We start from the raw sequence: 22023 nt of genomic DNA on the forward strand, positions 1-22023 counted from the left end.
TCCATTATTCTGGAAAGGACACTGGATCAGGAGACAAATACACTTTTTCACTTTCTTGTCGCAGAGCTTGTTGCGTGAGGGGGGAGGACCATGACCCCACGACATATTTGAATGGAATGTGCTGAGATGTCGACGCAGTGGAGGTGGGGAACATCACGAGGTGACAATGTGACTGACTGGCCATCTAAGCGCCCCTAATGGAACCGGTCGAAGTGATGGCGGGCCGGACCGGCAGCAACCCCGCCGTACTGTACTGTACTTGTTCTGTACCTTACCCCTGAAGGCGAGACCGTGTGGAACGGCAGACGCTTGTTATCTTGCCTCCAATCACCGCGTATTTGGACGACCATGCAATTTGACTACCACGGCTCTCGACTTTTTCACTCTTGACTGTCTATCTTGCCATCGTCTCTCTGATCGTACTTCCTCCCGTGGTGTCTAAAACCTGACACACACACACACACACACACACACACACACACACACACGCGCGCGCGCGCCACTGCCCTCCCTTCGGCCCTCATCTTCTTTCCTGTCTTCCCAGGTCATACTGCGATGGGCTCGACGACCGCATACCCGCGCCTACCAGCCGGCGACCACAAAGCCTATATGGAATACGCCCTTGATCAAGCGCGACTGTCCCCCCCAGCACCCACCAAGTTCTGTGTTGGGGCCGTTCTGGTTGATGCTGATAAGGACGAGATCCTATCCACAGGGTATTCCATGGAATTACCCGGGGATCGACCCGGGGATCCGGGCAACACCCACGCCGAACACTGCTGCTTCATCAAAATCGCCGACCGGCACAATGTGCCTGAGGAGAGGATTGGGGAAGTGCTCCCGAAGAACACCGTCTTGTATACCACCATGGAGCCCTGCAACAGGAGGCTGAGTGGCAATCGGACCTGCTGTGACAGGATCATCGGACTGGGGAACGCGATCAAGGTGGTCTACGTCGGAATCACGGAGCCGGAAAAGTTCATCGGCGAGAACACGGGACGAAAGCGGTTGGAGGATGCAGGCGTGCGAGTGGAGTTGATCGAGGGAATGGAAGACCGTATAACCGAGGTCTCGACTGCGGGGCACGATGGCTGAATTTGTTTTTGTGTTGTACCATACCGGTTGCTGGTGGACAGACCTGGCAGTTGAACTACCTCTTAACGTCTCAAGCAACAGTCCTACCCTGGTTGTGGTCATGGTTTTGCATAGATAAAACAATAAGTATTCGTGTTGGGATAGGATGGATAATCATATTTCGCTCTGCGAATTCTGAGATAGAGAGTAGAGAAGGAAACAAAAAGGCAAAAAAAGAGATGCTCACACTCGGACTCGAACCGAGGATCTCAGCATTACTAGTGCTGCGCTTTACCATCTAAGCCATGCGAGCTGTTTGATGACGTAACTGAAAAGATAATACCTTATGATCACAGCGACGAGGCACTCATAAATTTCGAGAGGCTGCAAATTGGAAGTGAAAGGAAGAAGAGTCATTCGAAGGACATCAAGGGCCTCGAACTGCTTTGTCTGTTTCGTCCCAATTCAACCCTAAGTACCTAAGGTGGTATCCCAGGCGGTAAATAACGTGGCTATACTTGTCACTAATGGTCCGGGCACCAGCCTATCATAGCTTCCCCGTGCGACGCGCAACTCCACCATGGCGCTTGCCGCTGGTGTGCCCCCCTCGAACGACTAAACTAGCAATGCTATTTCTGTGACAATGTGCTTCTGACCTGTCGCTGATTCGTGAATTAAGGGGAAGGGGACAAACTCCTGTAACTCATTGCTCTGTGCATGCGAAGACTTTCCAGCTCATAACAAGCTACTCAGCGTCAAGTGGCATTTCACAATACATCCACATTCCTGCGTCGGATGCAGAACCCCCAAACCAAGCAAGCTCCATTAAGTGTCTTTCAAAGCACAATTCGGCACCATGAGTCGTGCCACAGGCGATGACATCAGCCCAAGCAGCGAGAACGGTTTAGTTGACCCTAATGTTCTTCAGAGTCAGTAGTCAAGATCCGACCCATTGACCCCGAAAACTCCACTGACAGATCTTGCCCCAAGAACTACCTAAAGGCAGTCGCGTACTCAGCATCGAAAGCCACGGCATCAGCTTCTGGGGCTCCACCTATCGGATCGATACCGAGGTCGCCGACGGGCGCCCTCATTTCTTCTTCATGAAGGTGCTCCCCGGCGGCGAGCGAGCCCGAGACATGGTGCGCGGCGAATTCGAGTCCATGAAAGCGATCTACGCCGTTACGCCAGACTTCGCGCCCAAGCCGCTCGACTGGGGGCCCCTGCAATCTGACCCCGACCAGCACTTTTTCCTCTGCGAGTACCGCGACATGATCAGCGAGATGCCGGATCCCGACCGATTCGCCGCTCGTCTGGCCGCCCTCCACAGCAGGAGCGTCTCCCCGACGGGTCGATTTGGGTTCCACGTGGTCACGCACAATGGCAACCTGCCGCAGAAGACGGACTGGGAGGACAGCTGGGAGGTGTTCTTCGCGAAGAGCCTGCGGCACGCGCTCGACCTGGAGATCCAGGCCAAGGGCCCCGACCCGGAGCTCGATCGCCTCGCGCCTGTGATCTTCGAGCGGGTCATCCCCCGTCTGCTGCGACCGTTGGAAAGTGAGGGTCGGTCGGTGAAGCCCGCGCTCGTGCACGGGGATCTCTGGTACGCCAACTCCGGGGTGGATGTGGAGACGAACCAGTCTCTGGTTTATGACGCTTGCTGCTTCTATGCGCATAACGAATGTGGGACCCCTTTATCTTTGGCTTTCTTGGGTTTCAATGGTTCCCTACTCGCTGGGACGATGGGTGAGATGCTAACAGAGACACTGTGCAGATGAGTTCGGTCAATGGCGCCCGATCTGCAATCGGTTTGGAGAAGAGTACCTCGCTGCATATCGGTCCTATATCCAGGTTTCCGAGCCTGAAGAGGATTACGAGGGACGTCTCGACCTGTATAAGTTGTGAGTCGGCGGTTCACTCTGGATCCCTCAAGGCAATATGACGCTAACAATAGAAAGGCGATTTAACACCCACGTATCTGCCCTCTTCACAGATAATGAAGGGCTTAGAGTGCAGTAAGGCCATCATTCTCCAAGGTCTACAGCAGAATCTACTGACCAAATGACAGAATGTTAGGCGACATGAAAGATTTGATTCAGCGGTATGGACAAGAACTCGACGCTAGGCCAATAGTTTGAGCCCGAGTATATTAACTCGAGCTATCCCAAGCCAAAAGATAAGAGACAAGCAATAGAAGACAATCGTCAACCATATCTATGACCTGACATTGAGAAATTTAGCATATTGACCCGACAGGAACGTGAATATGTTCACTCTGTTGTTGATTTCGTAGTAGGAATGACCGAGGCTTTGAACTTAGTGTCGGAGTCGCAGGGTCCAGTAAGCAATTCAGTATCCGCTATCCACCAGACTTTCATTGTACTGGGATAAATGGCAAAGAATCGCAAAAGCAACCAGTTCTAATGTCGGAACCACATTATTTTCTCTGTAAGGAGTTGCGGATGTTATCAATCTATCCTATAAATGCTTTAAATTATACAAAGGCCCACTTGGTGGCGCAGAAAGCCCCACATAAGTGGCAGACACCGCAAAAAAAGTGGGGCTATGTTTTGGTTTCGAGTACATCTGTACAACAACAGCCGCGGTGGTGTAGTGGTATTAACATTGCAGAGCCCCCGTACTAGCCTTATGCTAGCGGTGTGGAGTGCAGATTCTGGGTTCGAGTCCCAGTCGCGGCATTACTCTTTTCTTTTTTGCATTTGTCTGACAGGTGGGCGTCATGAGGGCGTCATTCCGGGGGAGGTTGGTGATGGTGATGGGGGGAGGGGTTGTGAGGTGGCTTGCTCGAGATCTATGCCGGTTATGGTAGGGTTGCGCGAGGAAATGCTTTGGATGGTAGAGAGATGTGTAAAAGGAAAGACTTGGGGATATTACACGATACCACACGATGGGTGGGGCTAAATGAAGTTGAGAGGAAGCTACAGCAGCTCCAGCTATGAATGAGATAGCTAGAATCAAGTGGAAGCATGGCCTACATAGTCCTTCTGTGGTTCAGTTACTCGTTGAGATTCTACTTCCAAAGTCGCAAATTAGGTTACATTCAACCCTGACAATGCACATCCTGCCACTCTTGCACCTCTCGAACCTCCACCCGGAGCATCCGGTCTAGATACGCATCCGCCTCGGCAGCGTAGAAGCACCGCGCCCGGATCAGCGCCCCATACCTATCAAAAGCACGAACGGAATCGGAACACACGCCAAAGCCAAGAACGCCGGCACCGACGCCGCCCACCGCGGCCCCAAGCCCTGATACATCTGATCCGTGAACAAAGGGAATGCAGCTGCAAAGACAGAGTTCATGAGGGTGCATGCAGCCATGACGGACGCCGCGTATATTGTATACGAGTCGACCAGATAATTGTAACAGGGCAGAAAGATCATCAGTAAGCCATACCCAACCAGAACACTCCCCAGAACGGGAACGATCCAGGGAATGCGCACAGGAACAATCGTCCACGCGAACCAGAACAACCCCACGGGGAGAGCAATGCTGGCGGGGAGGGCGTCCAGGAGACGCACTTCCGGTGGCAAGCGGGCTGTGTCCCGGCAGCGAGTCCGGTTCATTCTCTTGACATATCGCGTGTGGGAGACAAGGATGTGGGGGATCGCGAACAGAACACCCACCAGCATCCCAATGAAGGTCAGCCCAGTGTCCAGTGAGTTCCAGCCCCGGATCTGCTGGAACACGATTGCGTAGGCGGCGAAAGACATGTACGTGATCCCACTGAGGATCGAGCTGTAGATAGAGAGAAGCAGGACGATCGGCTCGCGGAAGAGAAGCACCCACGGCCGGAGAAGAAGCGTGCGCAGCTCGTTACCAAAGGTATGCTCACGGCCATGGCCTACGTCCATTACACTGCGGTAGACGCGGCCTGTGGTTTTCGTCAACCGCCTGGCGCGACTGGACAGCAACACGGGCGCATATGTCTCCGGCAACAGCCAGAACAAGGCCAGGGTGACTGTTCCGGCGAGGATAGCCATGGCCCCCTGGATCCACCGCCAGCCACCCGTCACCTCGACTGCGGCACCGATAATGGGACCTAGCACGGCAAGGAAGGGAACTGCCGCGTAAAACCCCATGGGCGCCCCTCGGGCCTTAGCCGAGAACAAGTCGGCTATCACGCCGCCGGAGACAGCCACCGGCGCGGACCCCAGGCTGCCCGCGAGAAAAAGGAGAATAATCACCGTCGCAATATTGGGAGATGCCGCAACGCCCGCGCTGAACGCCGTCAGACACACGCCGCTCACCAGCATGATCACCCGACGTCCGTAGGCCTCACTCAGTGCACCCAACAGCAATGGGCCCAGCGCGAACCCGAGCACGAAAAGTGAGGATCCCAGGAGCGCAACTTCTACTGAGACATGGAATTCGTTGGTGATATCGACCAGCCCGGCGGAGTATGCCGAGGAGCAGAACGCCACGATCAGGCTGGCCAGGGTGGAGAGCACGGTGATGGCCCATTTCGTGGCGTCGCGGAATTTCATCGGATCGCGGGGGTCGTCAGCCAGCCAGGTGACAATGTACGGGTGAGCGTCGGTGCCAGAGCCTTCATAACGGTGGTCCAGGCTGTCTTGGGTGATGAAGCCATCGTCGAAGATCAGGCGGAGGAAACGGGACTTTCCTATTCAGGACAGCGTACTCTCCGGAAGGTGCCATCTTCACCTAGGTATATCATCGATGTTACTAACAATCGCTACCAACTATTCAGATGATCGGGGAGTGATTGATTATACTCACTATGATTCAAATCCAATATCGATCCCAATATGTTCGAGCATGGCATATCACACAACTCATTCCATGCCGCAAAACAGCAATATAAAGCCCATCTCACCGATCGGCTTCACAGCTGTCGTCATCAATAGATCGACTCCAAAGAAGATACAAATTAATAAAATGAAGGCAAGCACAGCAGCAAAAACTCAATCCTCAAATCTGCCGAGCTTACAGCATCCAAATTGCTCATCCCGTGATACCTTCGATGCTCCATTATCCTCACAGCAACGCAGCCAGTGGCCGCTCCCTCGCATGTGCAGTAGAAGATTATCGACTCACTGCTCGCGCCAAGCGGTACGATAAGCTTCTATAGTAAATATGTTTTCATTGCCCTTGACATTGATCCACTGTGGGATTAGCACGATGCACGGCTGATCTCTAACGCGTACTCTTTAGGAAACTCATCCATATGACCTGTTCTTTCCTGTCATGCTAAATTCCCCGGCTGGGCCCCTTGCGGTTGATAAGAGCCTTGGCATCTGCAACAGAAGCTCTCAATAATGTGTTAATCGAATGCGCCTGGTCTCCGGATCCAAGGCTGTGGTACCGGCTGCTAGCTAGTTGTCCTACGGCGCATGATGCGGCAAAAGTCAAGCCGCTTTGTCGAGTCAGGATTGTTGCAGTGCACTTGCCCCAACTGGCAGAGGATAGGGACTGAGGATAGATGATGCATTTGGGTGGGTAGATCTATCTACCATACGTGGTAATGGATTTCGCAATTCCCCGACACCGACCGGTGGAAGTACTGGCAAATCATGGACGGGGTGTTGTGGTGATTCGCGACACCGGTAAGGCATTGGATCTCAGCGAAGCCAGAGTGATCTTCGAAATTGAATAACGACCATACATCTAGCACTGAAAGAAAGCCTATATGGAATACCTAGCTGCAGAATAACACCGGGAAGCTATAAAATATGTGGCCACAAGTGATATGCTGCAGAGCCTGCGCAGATGGACGATAGATGCTATCCAAGAAGCACAGAGGTGAAGCATCATTAGCACCAATCACCAAAGTGAGAATAAATTTGCATCTGGTTGAATCTGGGATAACTCACTATGATCTGCGAGAGCATGCTTGGTCAACTACATCTTCTCCTGCCCAATGCCAATACCACTAGCATGGGAACGATAATCGTCTTTAACAGCAGTTGACGGTATTGACACGCTATACTAACACATTCGAGGATACACTTTCACTCGGGCAGTCAACGATTGCCCCTCTGTATCTTCGATCCTTACAACAAAACAAGTAGTACCTTCGGAGATTATGCGATAGCTAAAGGTTTCTCTTCCTTTTCTTTCTTTCAAGACTCCAATGGTGTCGACTGGAAGCCCTAGTGTTGGAAACTGGTGACGACGTGATGGGACCACCACGCTACGGCTCCAGACTACTTGTATGGTTGAAGCGGGTGACAAGCAGTATACGCGCTACCACCGCTGTGATATACAAGAGGTAATCTATGGTGCAGTCCCAAGTAGAGCCCTAATATTTATGTTATTCCTGTTATTCCCAATTTGCGGAAAAGTCTTGCTATGCAGTTCTGGTATAACTATGAGTGCGAAAAGTAGACATGACAAACGCCGGATCAAAAATGGTCATGGTTTAGAAGATGCGGGCATAAAATCAGTGCTATCAAGAGTCAGTCTCGGTGGCATTCAAACCAAAACAGGAAACCACATACCGTAACATCCTCCCACTTCTCCCAACCGCGTCCCTTCACAGCGGCCAACTCCTCCATCGTGTACTGTTTGCCGGTGGTGAAGTAGCCTGCGTTGATCTTGGCATCGATCTCGACGCGAGAGTCGTTCGGGATCATGTCCTCCGGGATAGGCACACGCTCCAAGATCTTGATTCCAGAGTCAACAATGGCGTCATGCTTCATGTTAGACATGGACAGCATCCGGTCGATCTTTTTGATACCCAGCCAGTGCAGAATGTCGGGCATGAGGGCTTGGAAGCGCATCTGGACATCATGTTAGCAGTGGCCGACCGCCAAATATGGGTAACACCTACGTCTCGAACACCAGCAATATTCTCCGTGCGAGTGAAGTACTTGTCCGCAGTATCACCACCGCGCTTGCGAGCATTATACACCAGGTACTTGATGACCTCACCCAGAGCACGACCTTCCTTCCGGAAGTAGATCACCACACCGCTGCCGCCATTCTGCGCCTCCCGGATCGCCTCCGCGATACCAAACGCCAAGTACGGACGACACGTACAGATATCCGATTGGAAGACATCGCTACCATTGCACTCGTCGTGTATCCGCAGTGCCAACCGAACATTCTCATCCGAGACTCTCTCCGGAGGTCCAAAGATGTAAACCGTCAACCCACCAATCGGAGGCAGGAAGACCTTCAGATCTGGGCGCGTGATGAGTTCAGGGTAACTTCCACCCGTGTGCTCGAAGAGCGTCCGCCGCAGCGTACCCTCATCCACGCCGAACCGCTCCGCAACTCCGGGCAGGTACCAGACGGGCTCCACGGCGACCTTGGTCACGCGAACCTCACCGCCGGAGTCCACCACAATCGAGCCGTCGACATCGAGCTTGCCCTCCCGCACAGCCTCGCCAATCTCCGCCAGCTTCATGTTCGCGCGCGTGACAGCCATGGTGGGCCGGATGTCCCAGCCGGCCTCCAACTCGTCCCGGTACTGGTTGACGACATCGTGGCCGTAGGGGTCCATGGACACGATCTTGGTCTTGTCGCCCCAGGCGGGCTGCGCGGGAAACTTGAAGGTGGGCTCGCTGTTGCGGAGGTCCGGGCGGAAATTCGGGTCCAGGTCGCCCGCCGCGATCGCGAGAGCGTTGTAAATGCTGTAGCTTCCGCCATGAGCGCCCATAGCGTTGCGACGCTTGAGGAGGTTCGGACTACGGGAGACAATCACCGGACCGCGGGATTTGGCATCGGGGGCGCCCCATTCGAGAGGGACGGGATCGATCCCGCTTTGGCCGGGGTAGGTAGTTAACTATGAGGAGTATGGGTCAGTCGGTTATCCTTCCTGTAAGAGTCAGTGACTGGGGAACTGCACGTACAACAATGTGCTTGCTGTAACGAGAAGTAGAAGTCGGCGACTGAACGACGGTTGTCGCCGCTTCAGTGGGCTTGGGGGATGTATCGAGCTGCGGGGTACTGGCAGTCATGGTGAAACGGGAGAAGGATTAGAGGATATGGAAAGGAGAGAGAAAAGGAAGGGGGGGATTCGTTGACATAAATAGGGAAGAGGAGCGGCAGTGGAAGTGGATAAAGGGGAAGAGAAGATGACGATGGGGGATGGAGAATGGGAGGAGGAGGGGGAGGGGGAGGGGGAGGGGAGTAGAAGAGGGAAGTTGTAGCTTGCTCCGACCGATCAGGCTGCTTGCTGTCACCCAGTGAATGAAAGCTAACTCTGACTTACAGGTGTTACTGGGCATACCAAGGTGCATGTGACTTGGGCCCCAATGCTTGCTTTTGCCTGGTTGGATCCAGGCTTTCTCTCATTCTTAGTTTTTCTGTTTTGTACTAGAGTAGGGTAGTTACTCTCCCCCCGCACTGCCTTCCTTGGGTTATTATCTTATCCTACCTGGGTTGTTGCTTATCATGGCTGCGGACCTTTCCTTATCTTCTCCACTCCGGGCGATCAGGGCTCACTGATAAGCACTGATACTACATAGTGCCTTTATCCCCCCGCTGTTAATCTCTTTATCAACAAAGCCTACTGCTATCCTTGAGATGAGATCCAACAAATCATCCGGGAGGAAGTCGGTGAGAGGCGCGATCCGGGCTGGTTCTGCACGATGACGATGGGTATGGGGACAGCAGGGCGGATGACCAGCCCCTCATTCCAAAGCTTCCCTCGCCTCAAAAACCAGTCGGTCGGTCGCCCGAAACTCTTGGCCAGAGACGTTGGTAGCAATAGTAGATCAGTATCCTTGAGACTATTCCCCCAGGATGAGCGTTGATCATCTAGGACTAGGATAAAAGATAATTTCATACCATCTCCAGTGACTTCTATTGGAGTAGCTCTCAGCCTGTCAGCGGTAACTAGATCATTTCTAACATAATTTCTACCTTCTAGAGATGGAGGATGGATTGGATCCTTACTGCGCTCTGAGCTTAGTCTGTGACTGTCGAATGTAAATTGCCCTAGAAGTGTACTGTGTATTTTGCGATAATAGCAAACAATACGAACGATCAGTGCGTTGGGTGGTCGAACCTTCTATCGATAGCAATACGGCAGACCGTAGACACCAAGAAAACAGCCCACATGACAGTCAGGAACGTTCCTGCTTGCTTAATAAGAGCAGACAGCAACAATCATAAGGCTTAGCATTGCAATATCATACACAAAACTAGCGGCAGAGTGTAGAGATCATACAAATTCTGATACATCAGATGGAAATTTCTGATCAACATATTTTCCAATTTAGGAGTAAGTTCTCCGTGTGGCACAACCGAATATCTACTTCACTGAGCTTTCTCGCCAGGCCAAGATAATTACAGTTTGATCTACACTCTCTTGTGTTTTGAACGGCGAATTGGAAGGCCCGGCAAAACCCCTGTCACAATTTCAGGTACCGGGAAAGACATTCGGGAGGGCACTTTTACACTCTCCCAGGGGGTTTCTTGAGTCTGGTGCTATGTGAATGCAATGACCCTGTGGGGCTCAACTCCCCAAAATGCAAATGTCCAAGTAGCGACTGAGAAGAAGTCCCTGGACATCGACTAAATGAAACTGCATACATAGATATATTCGAAATTGAATTTGAGAGCTGATCATTGGCCCCAAGCAATCAGCTCATTCCAGGTCTTTCAACCTTCCACCACCCGCCGAGGCAGCATTATACTAGATGGAGCGGCTGCTTGTTGCTCAACCCGCGTCCCTACCTAGGAGGTACGGAGGATCTACTCAACCCAGGTGAGAGCTCTTCTTTTTGAATTTCAGCAGAAGAGTCCTGACACTCCCTAACCTTCTACAGCTCATGAGGGGCCCGACTAAAAGGCACGCACTGATAAACAACAATCAAACAAGATCTAAGCTCAAAGTGTCGGTGGATCATCTCGTGCAAAACGACCAGTCAAAACTCCCTGAACATCTCCTCTTCCTTGTCAACGGTACAAGTCCCAATCATCAATATCACTTACGATCCCCGGGTGCCAACGGGGCCTTTTATGGGTCCACCGATCAAGGGCCGGGAGAAGCGGACTGCTGTCACGTATTCATTCCTCAGCCATCACACGGACGCTTCTGGTAGAGGTGCAATGTGATCTTTGAGCTTGGAATTGCCAAACAAACGGTATTCTTAACCTCACATACTTGGGAAGCAGCCACAGAATTGGGCAGCGATCTACGAGTTGACAAGGGTGTTGAGGATGTCCTAAAGGAGCATGGCGTGGCACTCAACACGATTGACGAGACCATCTGGAGGTATGGATCCATTTCCCTCAAGGGACTTCCTCCCTTTCGATAGCAGCCGATCGGGGCAGACTCTGAGATTTACCTGCTGGCAGTCATGCACAAATCGATCACATCAGACAGGCCTCCCTTCTCAACTGGGGTACTAAATTGGTCGTTGGACCCGGAATCAAGGAGGCCCTCTACTCCGGTCTGCCCTTCGTGAAGGAAGCCCCTATTTGGCAGCACGAGTTCCTCGGTCGGAAAGTGGAAGGACTTAGACCGTATGAATTCAACCTGGAGATCGGAGGCCTCAAAGCGCTCGACTACTTCAACGATGGCAGTTTCGATCTCCTCTCCGCGCCAGGACATGCCCTCGGTCATCTTGAATGCCCTGGCCCGCACCACCGAGGACACCTTCATCTAGTTCGCAGGGACAGCGTCGACCAGCTTTCGGCACTGTGGACCCCTTCACCCTCTGACCTTTCCAAATATGTGCACGTGCCGAGTCGCAGTTGCCCCGGTGCCGCGCTCCGCGCAAGGGCAAAAAGTCCCAAGCCAGAACATCGCAGCGAGGCGCCGTCGTTGGAGAAAGAGGCTGCTGCTCGCGAGATCCTCCCGCCACAAACCTCCAAGGTCTACATTTGACCACTACATCGAGCCCAGATCTAAATCTGCACCCAAGACAAGAGAGTGTTAGAACAGTTTGAATTTTTAAGAATGGACGACAGGATACCCCTCCCATCCACACACCCCTCCTCCATAACCACCCCCAACAAAATCATTTCAACAACTTCCCCCCCTCCGAATGAACCACCGTCCCCGTCACAAACCGATCCTTCATGAGATAAACATACGCCTCCGCCACATCCTCCGGCCTCCCAATCTCCCGCACCAACGTCTCCTCAGCGTACCGCTCCACCGCCGCCAGCTTAGCCTTCTCATCCCCGAAGTTATCAAGCAACTCAGTCAACACCGCGCCCGGACTGACGGTGTTGACGCGAACGGGCGCCAAATCCACCGCCAGCCCGCGCGCCATCCCCTCCACCGCGCCTCCACTCGCCGCCGCGAGCGCCCACCCGGGGGCCGGCCTGTGTCCATTCACCCCACTGGTGAAGGTAATCGACGAGCGGGTTGACACGCGCATGTATCTCTGCGCATGTTTGGCGACCATCAGGGCCCCGAGCACGCGCACCGTCCCTGCGGCGTGGATGCCGGCCACCGTCAGCGTCGGGTCCGTCACGGGCTTCAGGCTCAGGGCGTCGCCGGCGGTGTACACGATATGGTCTAGGAGAGTTTTCCCTGTGGTGGAAGTGGTGGCCTGCTCGAGGAGATTGCGCACGTTGGTCTCCAATGTAGCGGGGTCGCCGAGGTTGCAGGCGCATCCTCCGGCGACGCGCGCGTGGTATTCCGGCTCTGGATATAGGGTTTTCAGGCGCGTGAGGGCCTCGTCTACCTTTTTGGTCTGCGAGCTGGCGAGGAAGACGTTCGCCCCGTGCTCGAGCGCTGCGCGCGCCACGGCGAATCCGATTCCGGAGGTCCCTCCGATCACTAGGACCCGCGTGCCCGCCAGCTTGTTCACGGGGATGGTGTTGGTTGAGTTCATGGTTGGTTGGTTTGCGTGGGAGGTTGCTTTCGATTGTGATTGTGTACCAACTGTCGAGGTTCAAGGAGAGGATCGGGGGAGAAATTGGAGAGGGCAAGATGGTTTTTTTCGTACTGTACTGGGCCGTTTCTGGAATTGTTGCTCGGTGACTGGGTCATGCCACCTTCTTATGCTTTGCTAACAGAGCCCTGGAGACACGTCGAAGGCTTGTGTTAACTCCGGGGCGGAGATCATGGAGCCATACTTGATGGTTAACTCGAATCCGTATCTACCACAAGGATCCATCTTGTACGGCGAATTCCCGTCAATTGAGCTTCGTTTAGATAGGCCCCCGTGGCTGCTGACTGGCGCATGCACCTAGTGAATGTCCATTAGCCGGTTGATGTCTTCAACGTACTACGATGTTAAGAAGTTGTATCTGAAGAAGGATATACTACTAGTAACCGTGGACACTGAATCTTCCAGCTCGATTCTTATCGCCGTAATCTCCGGGGGATGTTAACTCCGCCGAAGGATATAAGTGTGTCCTTCTACCGAGCACCCCTGGGAAGCAGTATGCGAAGTTTCTGCGCTTTGCAGTGCTGCATATCTTTTATCAGCGTGTGCGTGTAACGCCTCGCTTCAGCGAGGTCATATGATTTCAAACAGGACTATTAATATATAAACACCACAAACTTATATAGATTTCTTTCTTTCTTATTAATTTTAAAAATCTTAAAACATTAAATTTTTCTCTTTAAGCCAGTAAATCTATTAAGATTTTATTATTTCTTCTACAGATTATAAGCCCGGTTTAAATTTAAAGTTTTAAATTAGTTATTTTTTATTATTCTTTTATATTTTTTAATATTTAGTATTAAAAAGATCTCTCTACCAACCAAATCGTCTGTTAAAAAGTACTAATCTATATTAAATATTTTAATTAATTAATAAAATATATAATCGAAAAAATATATCTATTAATTAGTAATAATCTAATAGATTATTAATATTATTAAACTCCCGGCTCTGATAGGCGCAGGTAATTATTAAATCTGGTATAAAATATTATAAATATATTTTTATTTATAAAATTTTTAAAAAATTATTTTAAATATTTATAAACAATCTGTTTTTCTAATGCCAGTACTATAAAAAAATAAAGCCGAACTAGCTCTAGTAATAACTAAATTTTTATATATTATTTAGAATATTTTAAAATTTATTAGTAATATTTTTAATATAAAATTTACAGTCTATAAGAAGACCGTCGACCGGTATAAAAAATAACTATCTGTATAAAAAATTAAAAATAAAAAGATTATAAAAGCTATTTATACTATATTAATTTAAAAGATTTACTATAATATTATTAAACTCGGCAGTATAAAGAAAGTCTAAAATAAATTAAAAAAATATTTTAATATTATTTCGGATGTATAATTTTTTAAAGAATTACAAACTGCTATATTCTTATAATATAACAACTGTAAAAACGTTAATAAATATATTATAAAAATATTCAGAATATTAAATAAATTCTAATATAGTCTTGCTGAGAATAAAAAGCTTAGTAATAGTATATAAATCTAGTTTCTTTTCTATAATTTTAAAGAATAATAGTCTATCTTCTTAACTTTTTATCTTAATTTTTAATATATTAAAAAAAGCACTATGTGGGACTAAATTATTTAAATTTTTATATAAAAAAAAATACATACCCAGTTCAACTCGGATAATATTAATTTTATTAAAATATTTAAAAAATAAAAAGTTTAAAGTTAAAGACCAGTAGAGTAAGAACAATTAGTCGAAAAAAAATAACTTTAAAAAAAGAATTTTATAGAAAATTTAAAAAAATTAAATATATAACTACTGCAGAAAAGTCGGCTATAAAAAGTCTAACTACTAAAAATTATATTTAGAATTAAAGCTATTTAAAATATTAAAAAATATTAAAATAAATACTGTTAAGAATAAATACTCTTCTACTTTATTAATATTTACAGTAATAAGTAATAAAAAAACTAGTTTTATTAATTATAATATTATTATAGTTTATTTTAAATATATAAATAATTAAATAATCGACTCCGGTTCTACCGAATATTTTATTAGAAATAAGAATTACTTTCTGTCCGGTACTGTAAAACTATATAAATATAAAATTAAAACTATTATTAATAAGATTATATACTCCGTCAGCACCGGAAATATAAAGTTAAAGTTAATATATAATTAAAGTAAATTCCGAACTGTTAAACTAATAAATATATTTTATATTTCTAATATTAAGATTAACTTACTTAGTACTATATATTTTATAAAGTTCGGTCTTATTATTCTTCTTTTTTTAAATAAAATAATAATTTTTAAGATTTTAAATAAAAAGATTATCGGCTATAAAAATATTATTAAAAATTAATATATTCTCTGCGTCAGCTGTAAGTCGGTTAATATTAAAATTACTATTAATAATATTATTAGTTTTTTTATTTTAATAAATTATCTTATTTTAATAAAGTATACAGCCGAGCCAGTAATTATCTTACTATTAATTAAATTAAATATATAAATTATAAATTGCTATTTTTATTATATTAATAAAAAATATTAAAAATATATTTTTAATATAGATAAAATTTATATTAATTTTTTTATTTAGTATTATCGTCTTGCCCACCTCTCCGTTACTAATTATATTAGACTATTAAAAATAATAAATAAAATAAATATTAAAAATCTTATTATTTTAAAATATATTTATTAAATATATTAATTAGCTAATATTTCAATCCGCTAGAAATATATTTAAATAATTCTACTATAATAATATAATTAGTATATATTCTTTAATATCGATAGTAGATATATTAATATATCTTTAAATAAAAAATCTAATATTTAATATTAAATATTTTTTATTAATATATATAACAGCTGGATCGACGTCCGTCTGTTTAAAATTAAAAAAAAATAGTATTTAAACTAAAACTGTTTATTAAAAAAGTAGATTATATATTTTTTAAAATTAAATTATTATATTCAGATAATACACCGGAATTTTAAAGTAAGAATATTCTCGCTTAAATATATAAAAAAGATTTTAAATAAAAATTTACAGTTCTGTATATTTATAATTAAAATATTCCGACTGAATAAATTAATCTTATAATTTTAATTTATATATATACAGTTTTTTATAATTAAAGTCTCGACAAAAGCTTATAGAAAGAAATTATAAAAAGAATTATATTTTTTAAAAACTTATTATTAATTTATAATAAAACAATTACTGTATGAAAAGCACGCAATAGAATATATTTAAATTTATTAAATTTATAAATACTTAACTACTACAGTATTATAATAATTCCAAAGAAAATTAAAAACCGAAATAGAATTTTAAAAATTTAATTTTATAATTAAGCTATTCGACTGCTTAGCTATATTAGTCTGATAAAATAATATAAAATTTTAAATATTAAAAATAATAAAATTATTACCGTCAGAAATATCTGTTTTAATAAAAAAAGTAATCTGAAAATATACAGTTTTTTTAATAATAACTACAGTTACTATTAAATATCATTACCGGTAATTTTATTAATTAGAAATCTGTATAAATATATTTTAAATAATTCCGGTAATAAAATTAATAATAAAAAAATTATTTAGAAATATTTTTAAATATCGGTAATGCCGGAGTATTAATATTAACCGATTGAGAATATCAGTTTACTAATACTTTTTATTTATATTAATAATTTTAAATTAAAATACAGCGATATGTTAATATTACTTATTAAAAATCTTTTTAAATAAAAGAAACTTTAAATTTTTTATTTTATTAAACAAACTCTTATAATCGGAACAGTTAAGAAAAATAATAACTATAATTATATTATTAAATTAATAATATATAAATAAATAATAAAATTATTTAAGGCGTCTTACTGATATACTGTAATAATTAAAAAAATTTTAATATTATAAAAATAAAAAATCTAAAAATTTATTAAATTATTTATAGATTATAAAATTATATTAGGCTGATGGATATATAAAGTTAAATTTAATATAAATAATAAAATCTATAGATTTAAAACTTATTATATTGTCTGAGATTTTCTGCAGATTTATAATATTAATTATAATCTTATATTTACTTCTACTGTAAAAATAATAATAATAAGAATATTCTTTATTATTATAGTAGTATTTAGTTATATTTATAAATAAAAAAATATTAAATAAATCTTTTTTATAGTAAATTTTATAATAATAAAAAAATCTATATAATTTAACTAATTAGTTTTAAAAATAGAAATATTAAAGTCTGCAAGCTGCTTCTATTTATATATAAATTAAAATAATCTGCTAAAAATTAATATTATAAGTTTCTCGCCGCGGCTATTAATATTAAAATAATAGTATTTTAAGCTGATAAATATCTTTTTATTAAAAAATATAGAAAATTAATAATTTTATATATCGATAATATTTAGATTACTGCTCTAACTGAAAATCTTATTAATACTGTATATTAAAATTTTTTAAAGTACTTTACTATTACCGATTTTAATAATACTGTATAGTATCTCGGTATAAAAATTAAATAAAATAAAAATAATATTTATTTTATATAAAGCGTGTTTTTTTAGTATATTATTAAAACAGCAGATTTAATAAATAAGAAGGTCTGTAAAATATTTTTTAATAAAAATATTAAATTTATTAAAAGTCTGAAATAAGCTTTTAAAAAGAATATTAAAAACTATCAGTCAGATATCGGAAGTATAATATATTTAATAATACAGATATATTCTAATATTATATATACTATTAGAAAACTTTTTTAATATATAAGTAATTCGGCTAAATAATATATAAATAGTCTTCTTTCTTTAAACTAATACTTATATAAAACTATTAAATATAAAATTCAGTATACAGTATATTTTAATAATAATTTTTATAATTAATTTAATATAATAGTCGGTTATATTAATACCGACTATACCAGCTGTTTTAATATATATCGGTTAACTTTCAGATATATTTTTATATAAATAAATAATTTGATTTTATAAGTTTTATATCTGTAAAATTATATTATAGTATTTATATATAAAGCCGAATATATAGTATTATATATAGTAAATAAAAAAAGCCTGCTAGATTATTTATATATTAAAAGATATAGACTTTAAAAATATACATCCGATAATAATATATATTAATAATAAAAATATTATTATATTTATTTAGAATAATTAATTTTACCGACGAACTAAATATATTAATATTATATATTACTGGATTTATAAGATTATTTAATATAAAGATTTATATTTTAAATATATTAAATTCTTAGAGAATTTTACAGACTTATTTACTAAGCTATTTAGTAGTATTAAATTTAAATATCTAATTAATTAATTAAATATATTACTTTTAATAATATTAAATTTATTAACAGTATTACAGTCCGCAGATTACGGAGGTATAGTTAATATTAATATTAATTAAATTATTTTATTAAATATATTAGCTGAATAGTTTTAACAACTGTATCAGCTGAACAGCCTACCGGCCGTATATATTCGTTTATTTAAAAATACTAAAAAAAATAAAATATTATTTTATTTAAAAAGAAAGAAGATTTTATAAGTAACTTACTGCGGAGGTGTATCAGCATATGCGTATAATATTTTACTTCAGTAAGATTATATAATTTTAAATAGAACTACTAATATATAAATATTATAAATTTATATAGATTTCTTTTTTTTTTACTAATTCCAAGAATCTTAAGGTATTAAACTTTCCTCTTTAAGCCAGTAAATCCATTAAGATTTCATCATTTCTTCCACATCTTTAATGCTAGCTTCAAGAGTCGATAGCCATCTCTAAGGTCGTGGCAGTGAGACCAAGCACTATAACAGCCGCCAATTATATAAATCATGCCCTATCCTTATAGCTGATCGCTACTCCGTAGGCTGATGCGTCTCTGCTCCCTTTCGCCTTCCCCCAACCCGATTTCTTGTTCTCAAACAAAGCACTGATAAATAGACACGCTCTATATGAACTGAAGAGAGACATAAATAAGCACATACGACCACAGGGTGTGGAAAATAGGGCTTCCCGTCCGCTCAGCCGTACTCAAGCCACACGCCGGGAGGTTAGTAGTTGGGTGGGTGACCACCAGCGAATCCCTTCTGTTGTATGTTTAACATTTTATCTTTTTTTTTTTTTTTTTTTTACTTCAGAGATGATAAACAATAAACCAGTCCATTAGGGAGGGACATTACGCGCCGTGGCTTGCTGAACATGGTCCGGCTGACATGTTCAGGATCCCTGTCAAGCGCCGAGCACCGCCTTCTCCTCGAATTGCGCCTTGTCGCAGCTGCAAAGATAACCCGAAGAATGACTCAGTGCGTTAGGTAGGTTATGCGCCGTAGTTTGCTGGACATGGTTTGGCTGATGTGCTCAGAGTCCCTGTCAAGCCCCCACCACCCCCGCGTCCCCCAATTGCGCCTTGCTGCGCCTGTCTGAGCAAAGCCTTATAACTATGGACGGCACCGAAGATGCAACCTGCTTGCTCGATTCTATCCTCCCGGCTTCGTTCATCTTCTTTCTGCATCAGCGCGACGCGGGCTGTCCTGTCTGCTTGACCTCTTCAACATCTTAATGGCGCACCGAAGGCATAGACAGTCTGAAAAGGCAGTTCGGCCGACTACTCCACCTGTCGATACAATCTATCCTAGTCCTCCTCCCTCACCATGCTCGCCCAGGAAAGCAGGTCTCTCTGTTACGGAGGAAGCAGAGACCATCACCCCCGAGGCGCCACCGAGCAGGAGAGGGTCCGAAGTTAGGGCACGCAGCCCAGGGTCTCCTCCTCAAAGCGAAGGAGACACGGGCTCCGAATTGGACGAGCCACCCCAATGGCCCACCCCCGCGAGCGTGGAGGCTTTCCTCCTGTTCTTTCGCCAACAGCGTAAACAGCGCAAATGTGGAGGCTTGACTCTCAAGAAGACACCTTGTCGGCGATTTCAGAGGCAAGCCGAGCAATCGGAGATCGACGCGGCGATAGTTTCGTTGAGGCGGCTGCCACGGTCCACGCCGTGTCACACACTGGCCGACACATTAGGAAAACTCGTGCTGCTTACCCATTGCGATAAACACGACGACGAAAAGACGGTCAGCGCTCGAGTGAATGCCTGGCTCGACGAGTATTTCCCCCGCCCCAATGACGCAGCTATGCTTATCCAAAAAGCACTGCCCGACCTCAGTACTAGGTGCCTGGGCATCGTGGGCAAAGACTGCTCGTGTGAGCAACTGTTGGGTGGCAGAACTGTCCAGACAATCGAGCAGATCTTGAGCAAAATCCGAGACCCTGTGGTCTACCTAAATGACAAACGGCTAACAGTCTGGCTGACGAGGCTTGGCCAGCACGTTTTCTGTTCCTCGCATCGGGAAACCCAGTCTCCGCTGCTGTTGGAGAGATGCCTCGCCGGAATCGCAGTCGCCCGGCACTGTCGGGTGCGGGAAACAAGGATCGACCACCTTTCGGAGGATCAGGATGAAGCAGAAGAGTTCTGGCAAGGTCGGCATGCTGCTCCCTGTCCCTGACTCAAAAGATGGGACTTCCCTGTAAGAGTATAATTGCTCACGTGCACTAGCCCCAGGATATGATACCTCGCCGTTTCATCTCCTTGCGACCAGCAGTCCGAGTATCGACGACTCCTGGATGCCAGCCAATGCCTATCTGGAAACAATTAGCAAATCCCTCACATCGCGAAACACCAGGCCAGGCTCTATTTACGCCTATACTGTTGCTGGAAATGAGCGATATGTGAAGATTGGCTATACCCGCAACCCAATCTCGCAAAGACATGGAGAGTGGACATTTAGTTGCAACAGAGAGGTCATAAGTCTCTATCCGGCTGCGTCCGCTGTGGGCAGGCAAGTCCAATCCCCACAGCTGGTTGAAAGCCTATGCCATGCAGAGCTTCGGATTCACAGGATAAGAATTTACTGTGGAGCCTGTCAAAAGCAGCACGTGGAATGGTTCGATGTCTCCTCGGATAGGGCAATCATAGTCATCCAGAAGTGGTCCCAATGGATGGCTAGGGTCGCCGATCATCGACCCAACTGGAAGAATGCGGTGAAAGCAATAGTGCGAGGGGGTTCAGATCTTGAGGCATCTTTGCACAAGTTGACACAACTTTGATTTATGAACATCTGTTATTTCGGAACTGAACTGAACTTTCTGTCACTGCCAGAGGGCCTCAGTAGAAAGGTGGCCGCAGCCATGGGCGCTTAGTGGGCGCTGCTATAGTTATGGTGTAAGACAAAAGGCAGTCGCTTAATGAACCAGTGTGTCTGGTCGTCAAGTGTAGCCCTAGGGTCGGATTCTCAGTGGTACCGATTTGCCCTAGTGATAAAAGAAGCTACAGGGACCATGTCATCATAAGCACTAGGGAAAAATCCCTAGAGCGATAGAAGCACTTGTTGAAGATTTGCATGACCTTGGGAAAATTGATGCATAGACGAATTCTAAGGCCTGACTGTGCAGTGTGCTACCGATTGATACAGTTTTGTGATCATAGCAGGCAACCGCCCCCCCACCTTCTTTGTTTGGATTTATATGATGGTTACCTGGTTATCTCTCCTTGTGGCTGGTATGTAACATCCCTGCTCCTTACTTCACAGATTGTAGGGTTCATGCATTTTGTGGCTCTTCTGTTTTTTGGTCGTGTACCAACCCTGTACCGCTATCTCATCCGCTACAAGAACCTCATACAAGGATTACGTCTGAATCTCTGTGATGACACCTTGAGTCGCCGGTAGCTGAGGAAGGGTGAGGAATGCTTATAGATTGGCTGTAGAAGGCACAGCCTCATATGGTGCTTGATGATTATACCCAATCCTCTACCCCTCTTTTGAGAGTGAACTTGAACATCAAATGCACGCTGCAACCGGTAGTAAGGGGACGTTCCTTATTTTTCTCCCTCAAATACACTCTTTACAGCCTGAAGTATATCCATATCAACTCAGTCTCATTCTATCTAGTATCATGTATTCCATTTTGTGCTGAAGGTTTCCATCAAATACTTGATGAGTTTAACAAGATCGTTAGTAGGATCCATGTTCTATTCAGCACTTAAGTCTTTTGCAGAGAAG

General features: G+C 43.9%; 7 protein-coding genes and 2 non-coding genes across 9 annotated transcripts; 4 read left to right on the forward strand and 5 right to left on the reverse strand.

Annotated features, from left to right (window-relative positions):
* The first annotated feature begins 497 nt into the window (after nucleotides 1–497).
* On the forward strand, nucleotides 498–1291 carry ASPACDRAFT_124899 (putative DRAP deaminase). The gene has a single exon (XM_020196762.1). It carries the CDS (start codon nucleotides 556–558, stop codon nucleotides 1093–1095), a length of 540 nt encoding a protein of 179 aa, XP_020053272.1. The 5' UTR covers nucleotides 498–555; the 3' UTR covers nucleotides 1096–1291.
* Nucleotides 1292–1314: 23 nt separating this feature from the next.
* On the reverse strand, nucleotides 1315–1387 carry ASPACDRAFT_t262. Its single transcript has one exon. It is a non-coding gene; the product is annotated as a tRNA-Thr (tRNA).
* A 543-nt stretch (nucleotides 1388–1930) lies between these two features.
* Nucleotides 1931–2979, forward strand: ASPACDRAFT_54289 (uncharacterized protein; the record flags this gene model as incomplete). The annotated part of the gene is made up of 3 exons (XM_020202857.1): nucleotides 1931–2003; nucleotides 2065–2757; nucleotides 2849–2979. 3 exons carry the CDS (start codon nucleotides 1931–1933, stop codon nucleotides 2977–2979), a joined length of 897 nt encoding a protein of 298 aa, XP_020053273.1.
* Nucleotides 2980–3673: 694 nt separating this feature from the next.
* On the forward strand, nucleotides 3674–3773 carry ASPACDRAFT_t260. The gene has a single exon. It is a non-coding gene; the product is annotated as a tRNA-Thr (tRNA).
* Nucleotides 3774–4135: 362 nt separating this feature from the next.
* ASPACDRAFT_54290 (MFS transporter) lies at nucleotides 4136–5879 on the reverse strand (the record flags this gene model as incomplete). Its single annotated transcript, XM_020202858.1, has 3 exons — nucleotides 4136–4259; nucleotides 4292–5717; nucleotides 5834–5879. The coding sequence occupies 3 exons, from the start codon at nucleotides 5877–5879 to the stop codon at nucleotides 4136–4138; spliced, it is 1596 nt and encodes a 531-aa protein (XP_020053274.1).
* A 1633-nt stretch (nucleotides 5880–7512) lies between these two features.
* Nucleotides 7513–9018, reverse strand: ASPACDRAFT_33936 (putative GTP cyclohydrolase II; the record flags this gene model as incomplete). The annotated part of the gene is made up of 3 exons (XM_020200002.1): nucleotides 7513–7836; nucleotides 7887–8843; nucleotides 8911–9018. The coding sequence occupies 3 exons, from the start codon at nucleotides 9016–9018 to the stop codon at nucleotides 7513–7515; spliced, it is 1389 nt and encodes a 462-aa protein (XP_020053275.1).
* A 2008-nt stretch (nucleotides 9019–11026) lies between these two features.
* ASPACDRAFT_46460 (uncharacterized protein) lies at nucleotides 11027–11897 on the forward strand (the record flags this gene model as incomplete). The annotated part of the gene is made up of 3 exons (XM_020201785.1): nucleotides 11027–11105; nucleotides 11183–11282; nucleotides 11366–11897. 3 exons carry the CDS (start codon nucleotides 11027–11029, stop codon nucleotides 11895–11897), a joined length of 711 nt encoding a protein of 236 aa, XP_020053276.1.
* A 90-nt stretch (nucleotides 11898–11987) lies between these two features.
* On the reverse strand, nucleotides 11988–12855 carry ASPACDRAFT_1874303 (oxidoreductase, short chain dehydrogenase/reductase family; the record flags this gene model as incomplete). The annotated part of the gene is made up of 1 exon (XM_020198032.1): nucleotides 11988–12855. One exon carries the CDS (start codon nucleotides 12853–12855, stop codon nucleotides 12031–12033), a length of 825 nt encoding a protein of 274 aa, XP_020053277.1. The 3' UTR covers nucleotides 11988–12030.
* A 7128-nt stretch (nucleotides 12856–19983) lies between these two features.
* Nucleotides 19984–20451, reverse strand: ASPACDRAFT_46462 (uncharacterized protein; the record flags this gene model as incomplete). Its single annotated transcript, XM_020201786.1, has 2 exons — nucleotides 19984–20159; nucleotides 20265–20451. The coding sequence occupies 2 exons, from the start codon at nucleotides 20449–20451 to the stop codon at nucleotides 19984–19986; spliced, it is 363 nt and encodes a 120-aa protein (XP_020053278.1).
* Nucleotides 20452–22023: the final 1572 nt, after the last annotated feature.

Source organism: Aspergillus aculeatus (genome assembly GCF_001890905.1).
Source record: "Aspergillus aculeatus ATCC 16872 unplaced genomic scaffold ASPACscaffold_15, whole genome shotgun sequence".
Classification (NCBI taxonomy): Eukaryota; Fungi; Ascomycota; class Eurotiomycetes; order Eurotiales; family Aspergillaceae; genus Aspergillus; species Aspergillus aculeatus.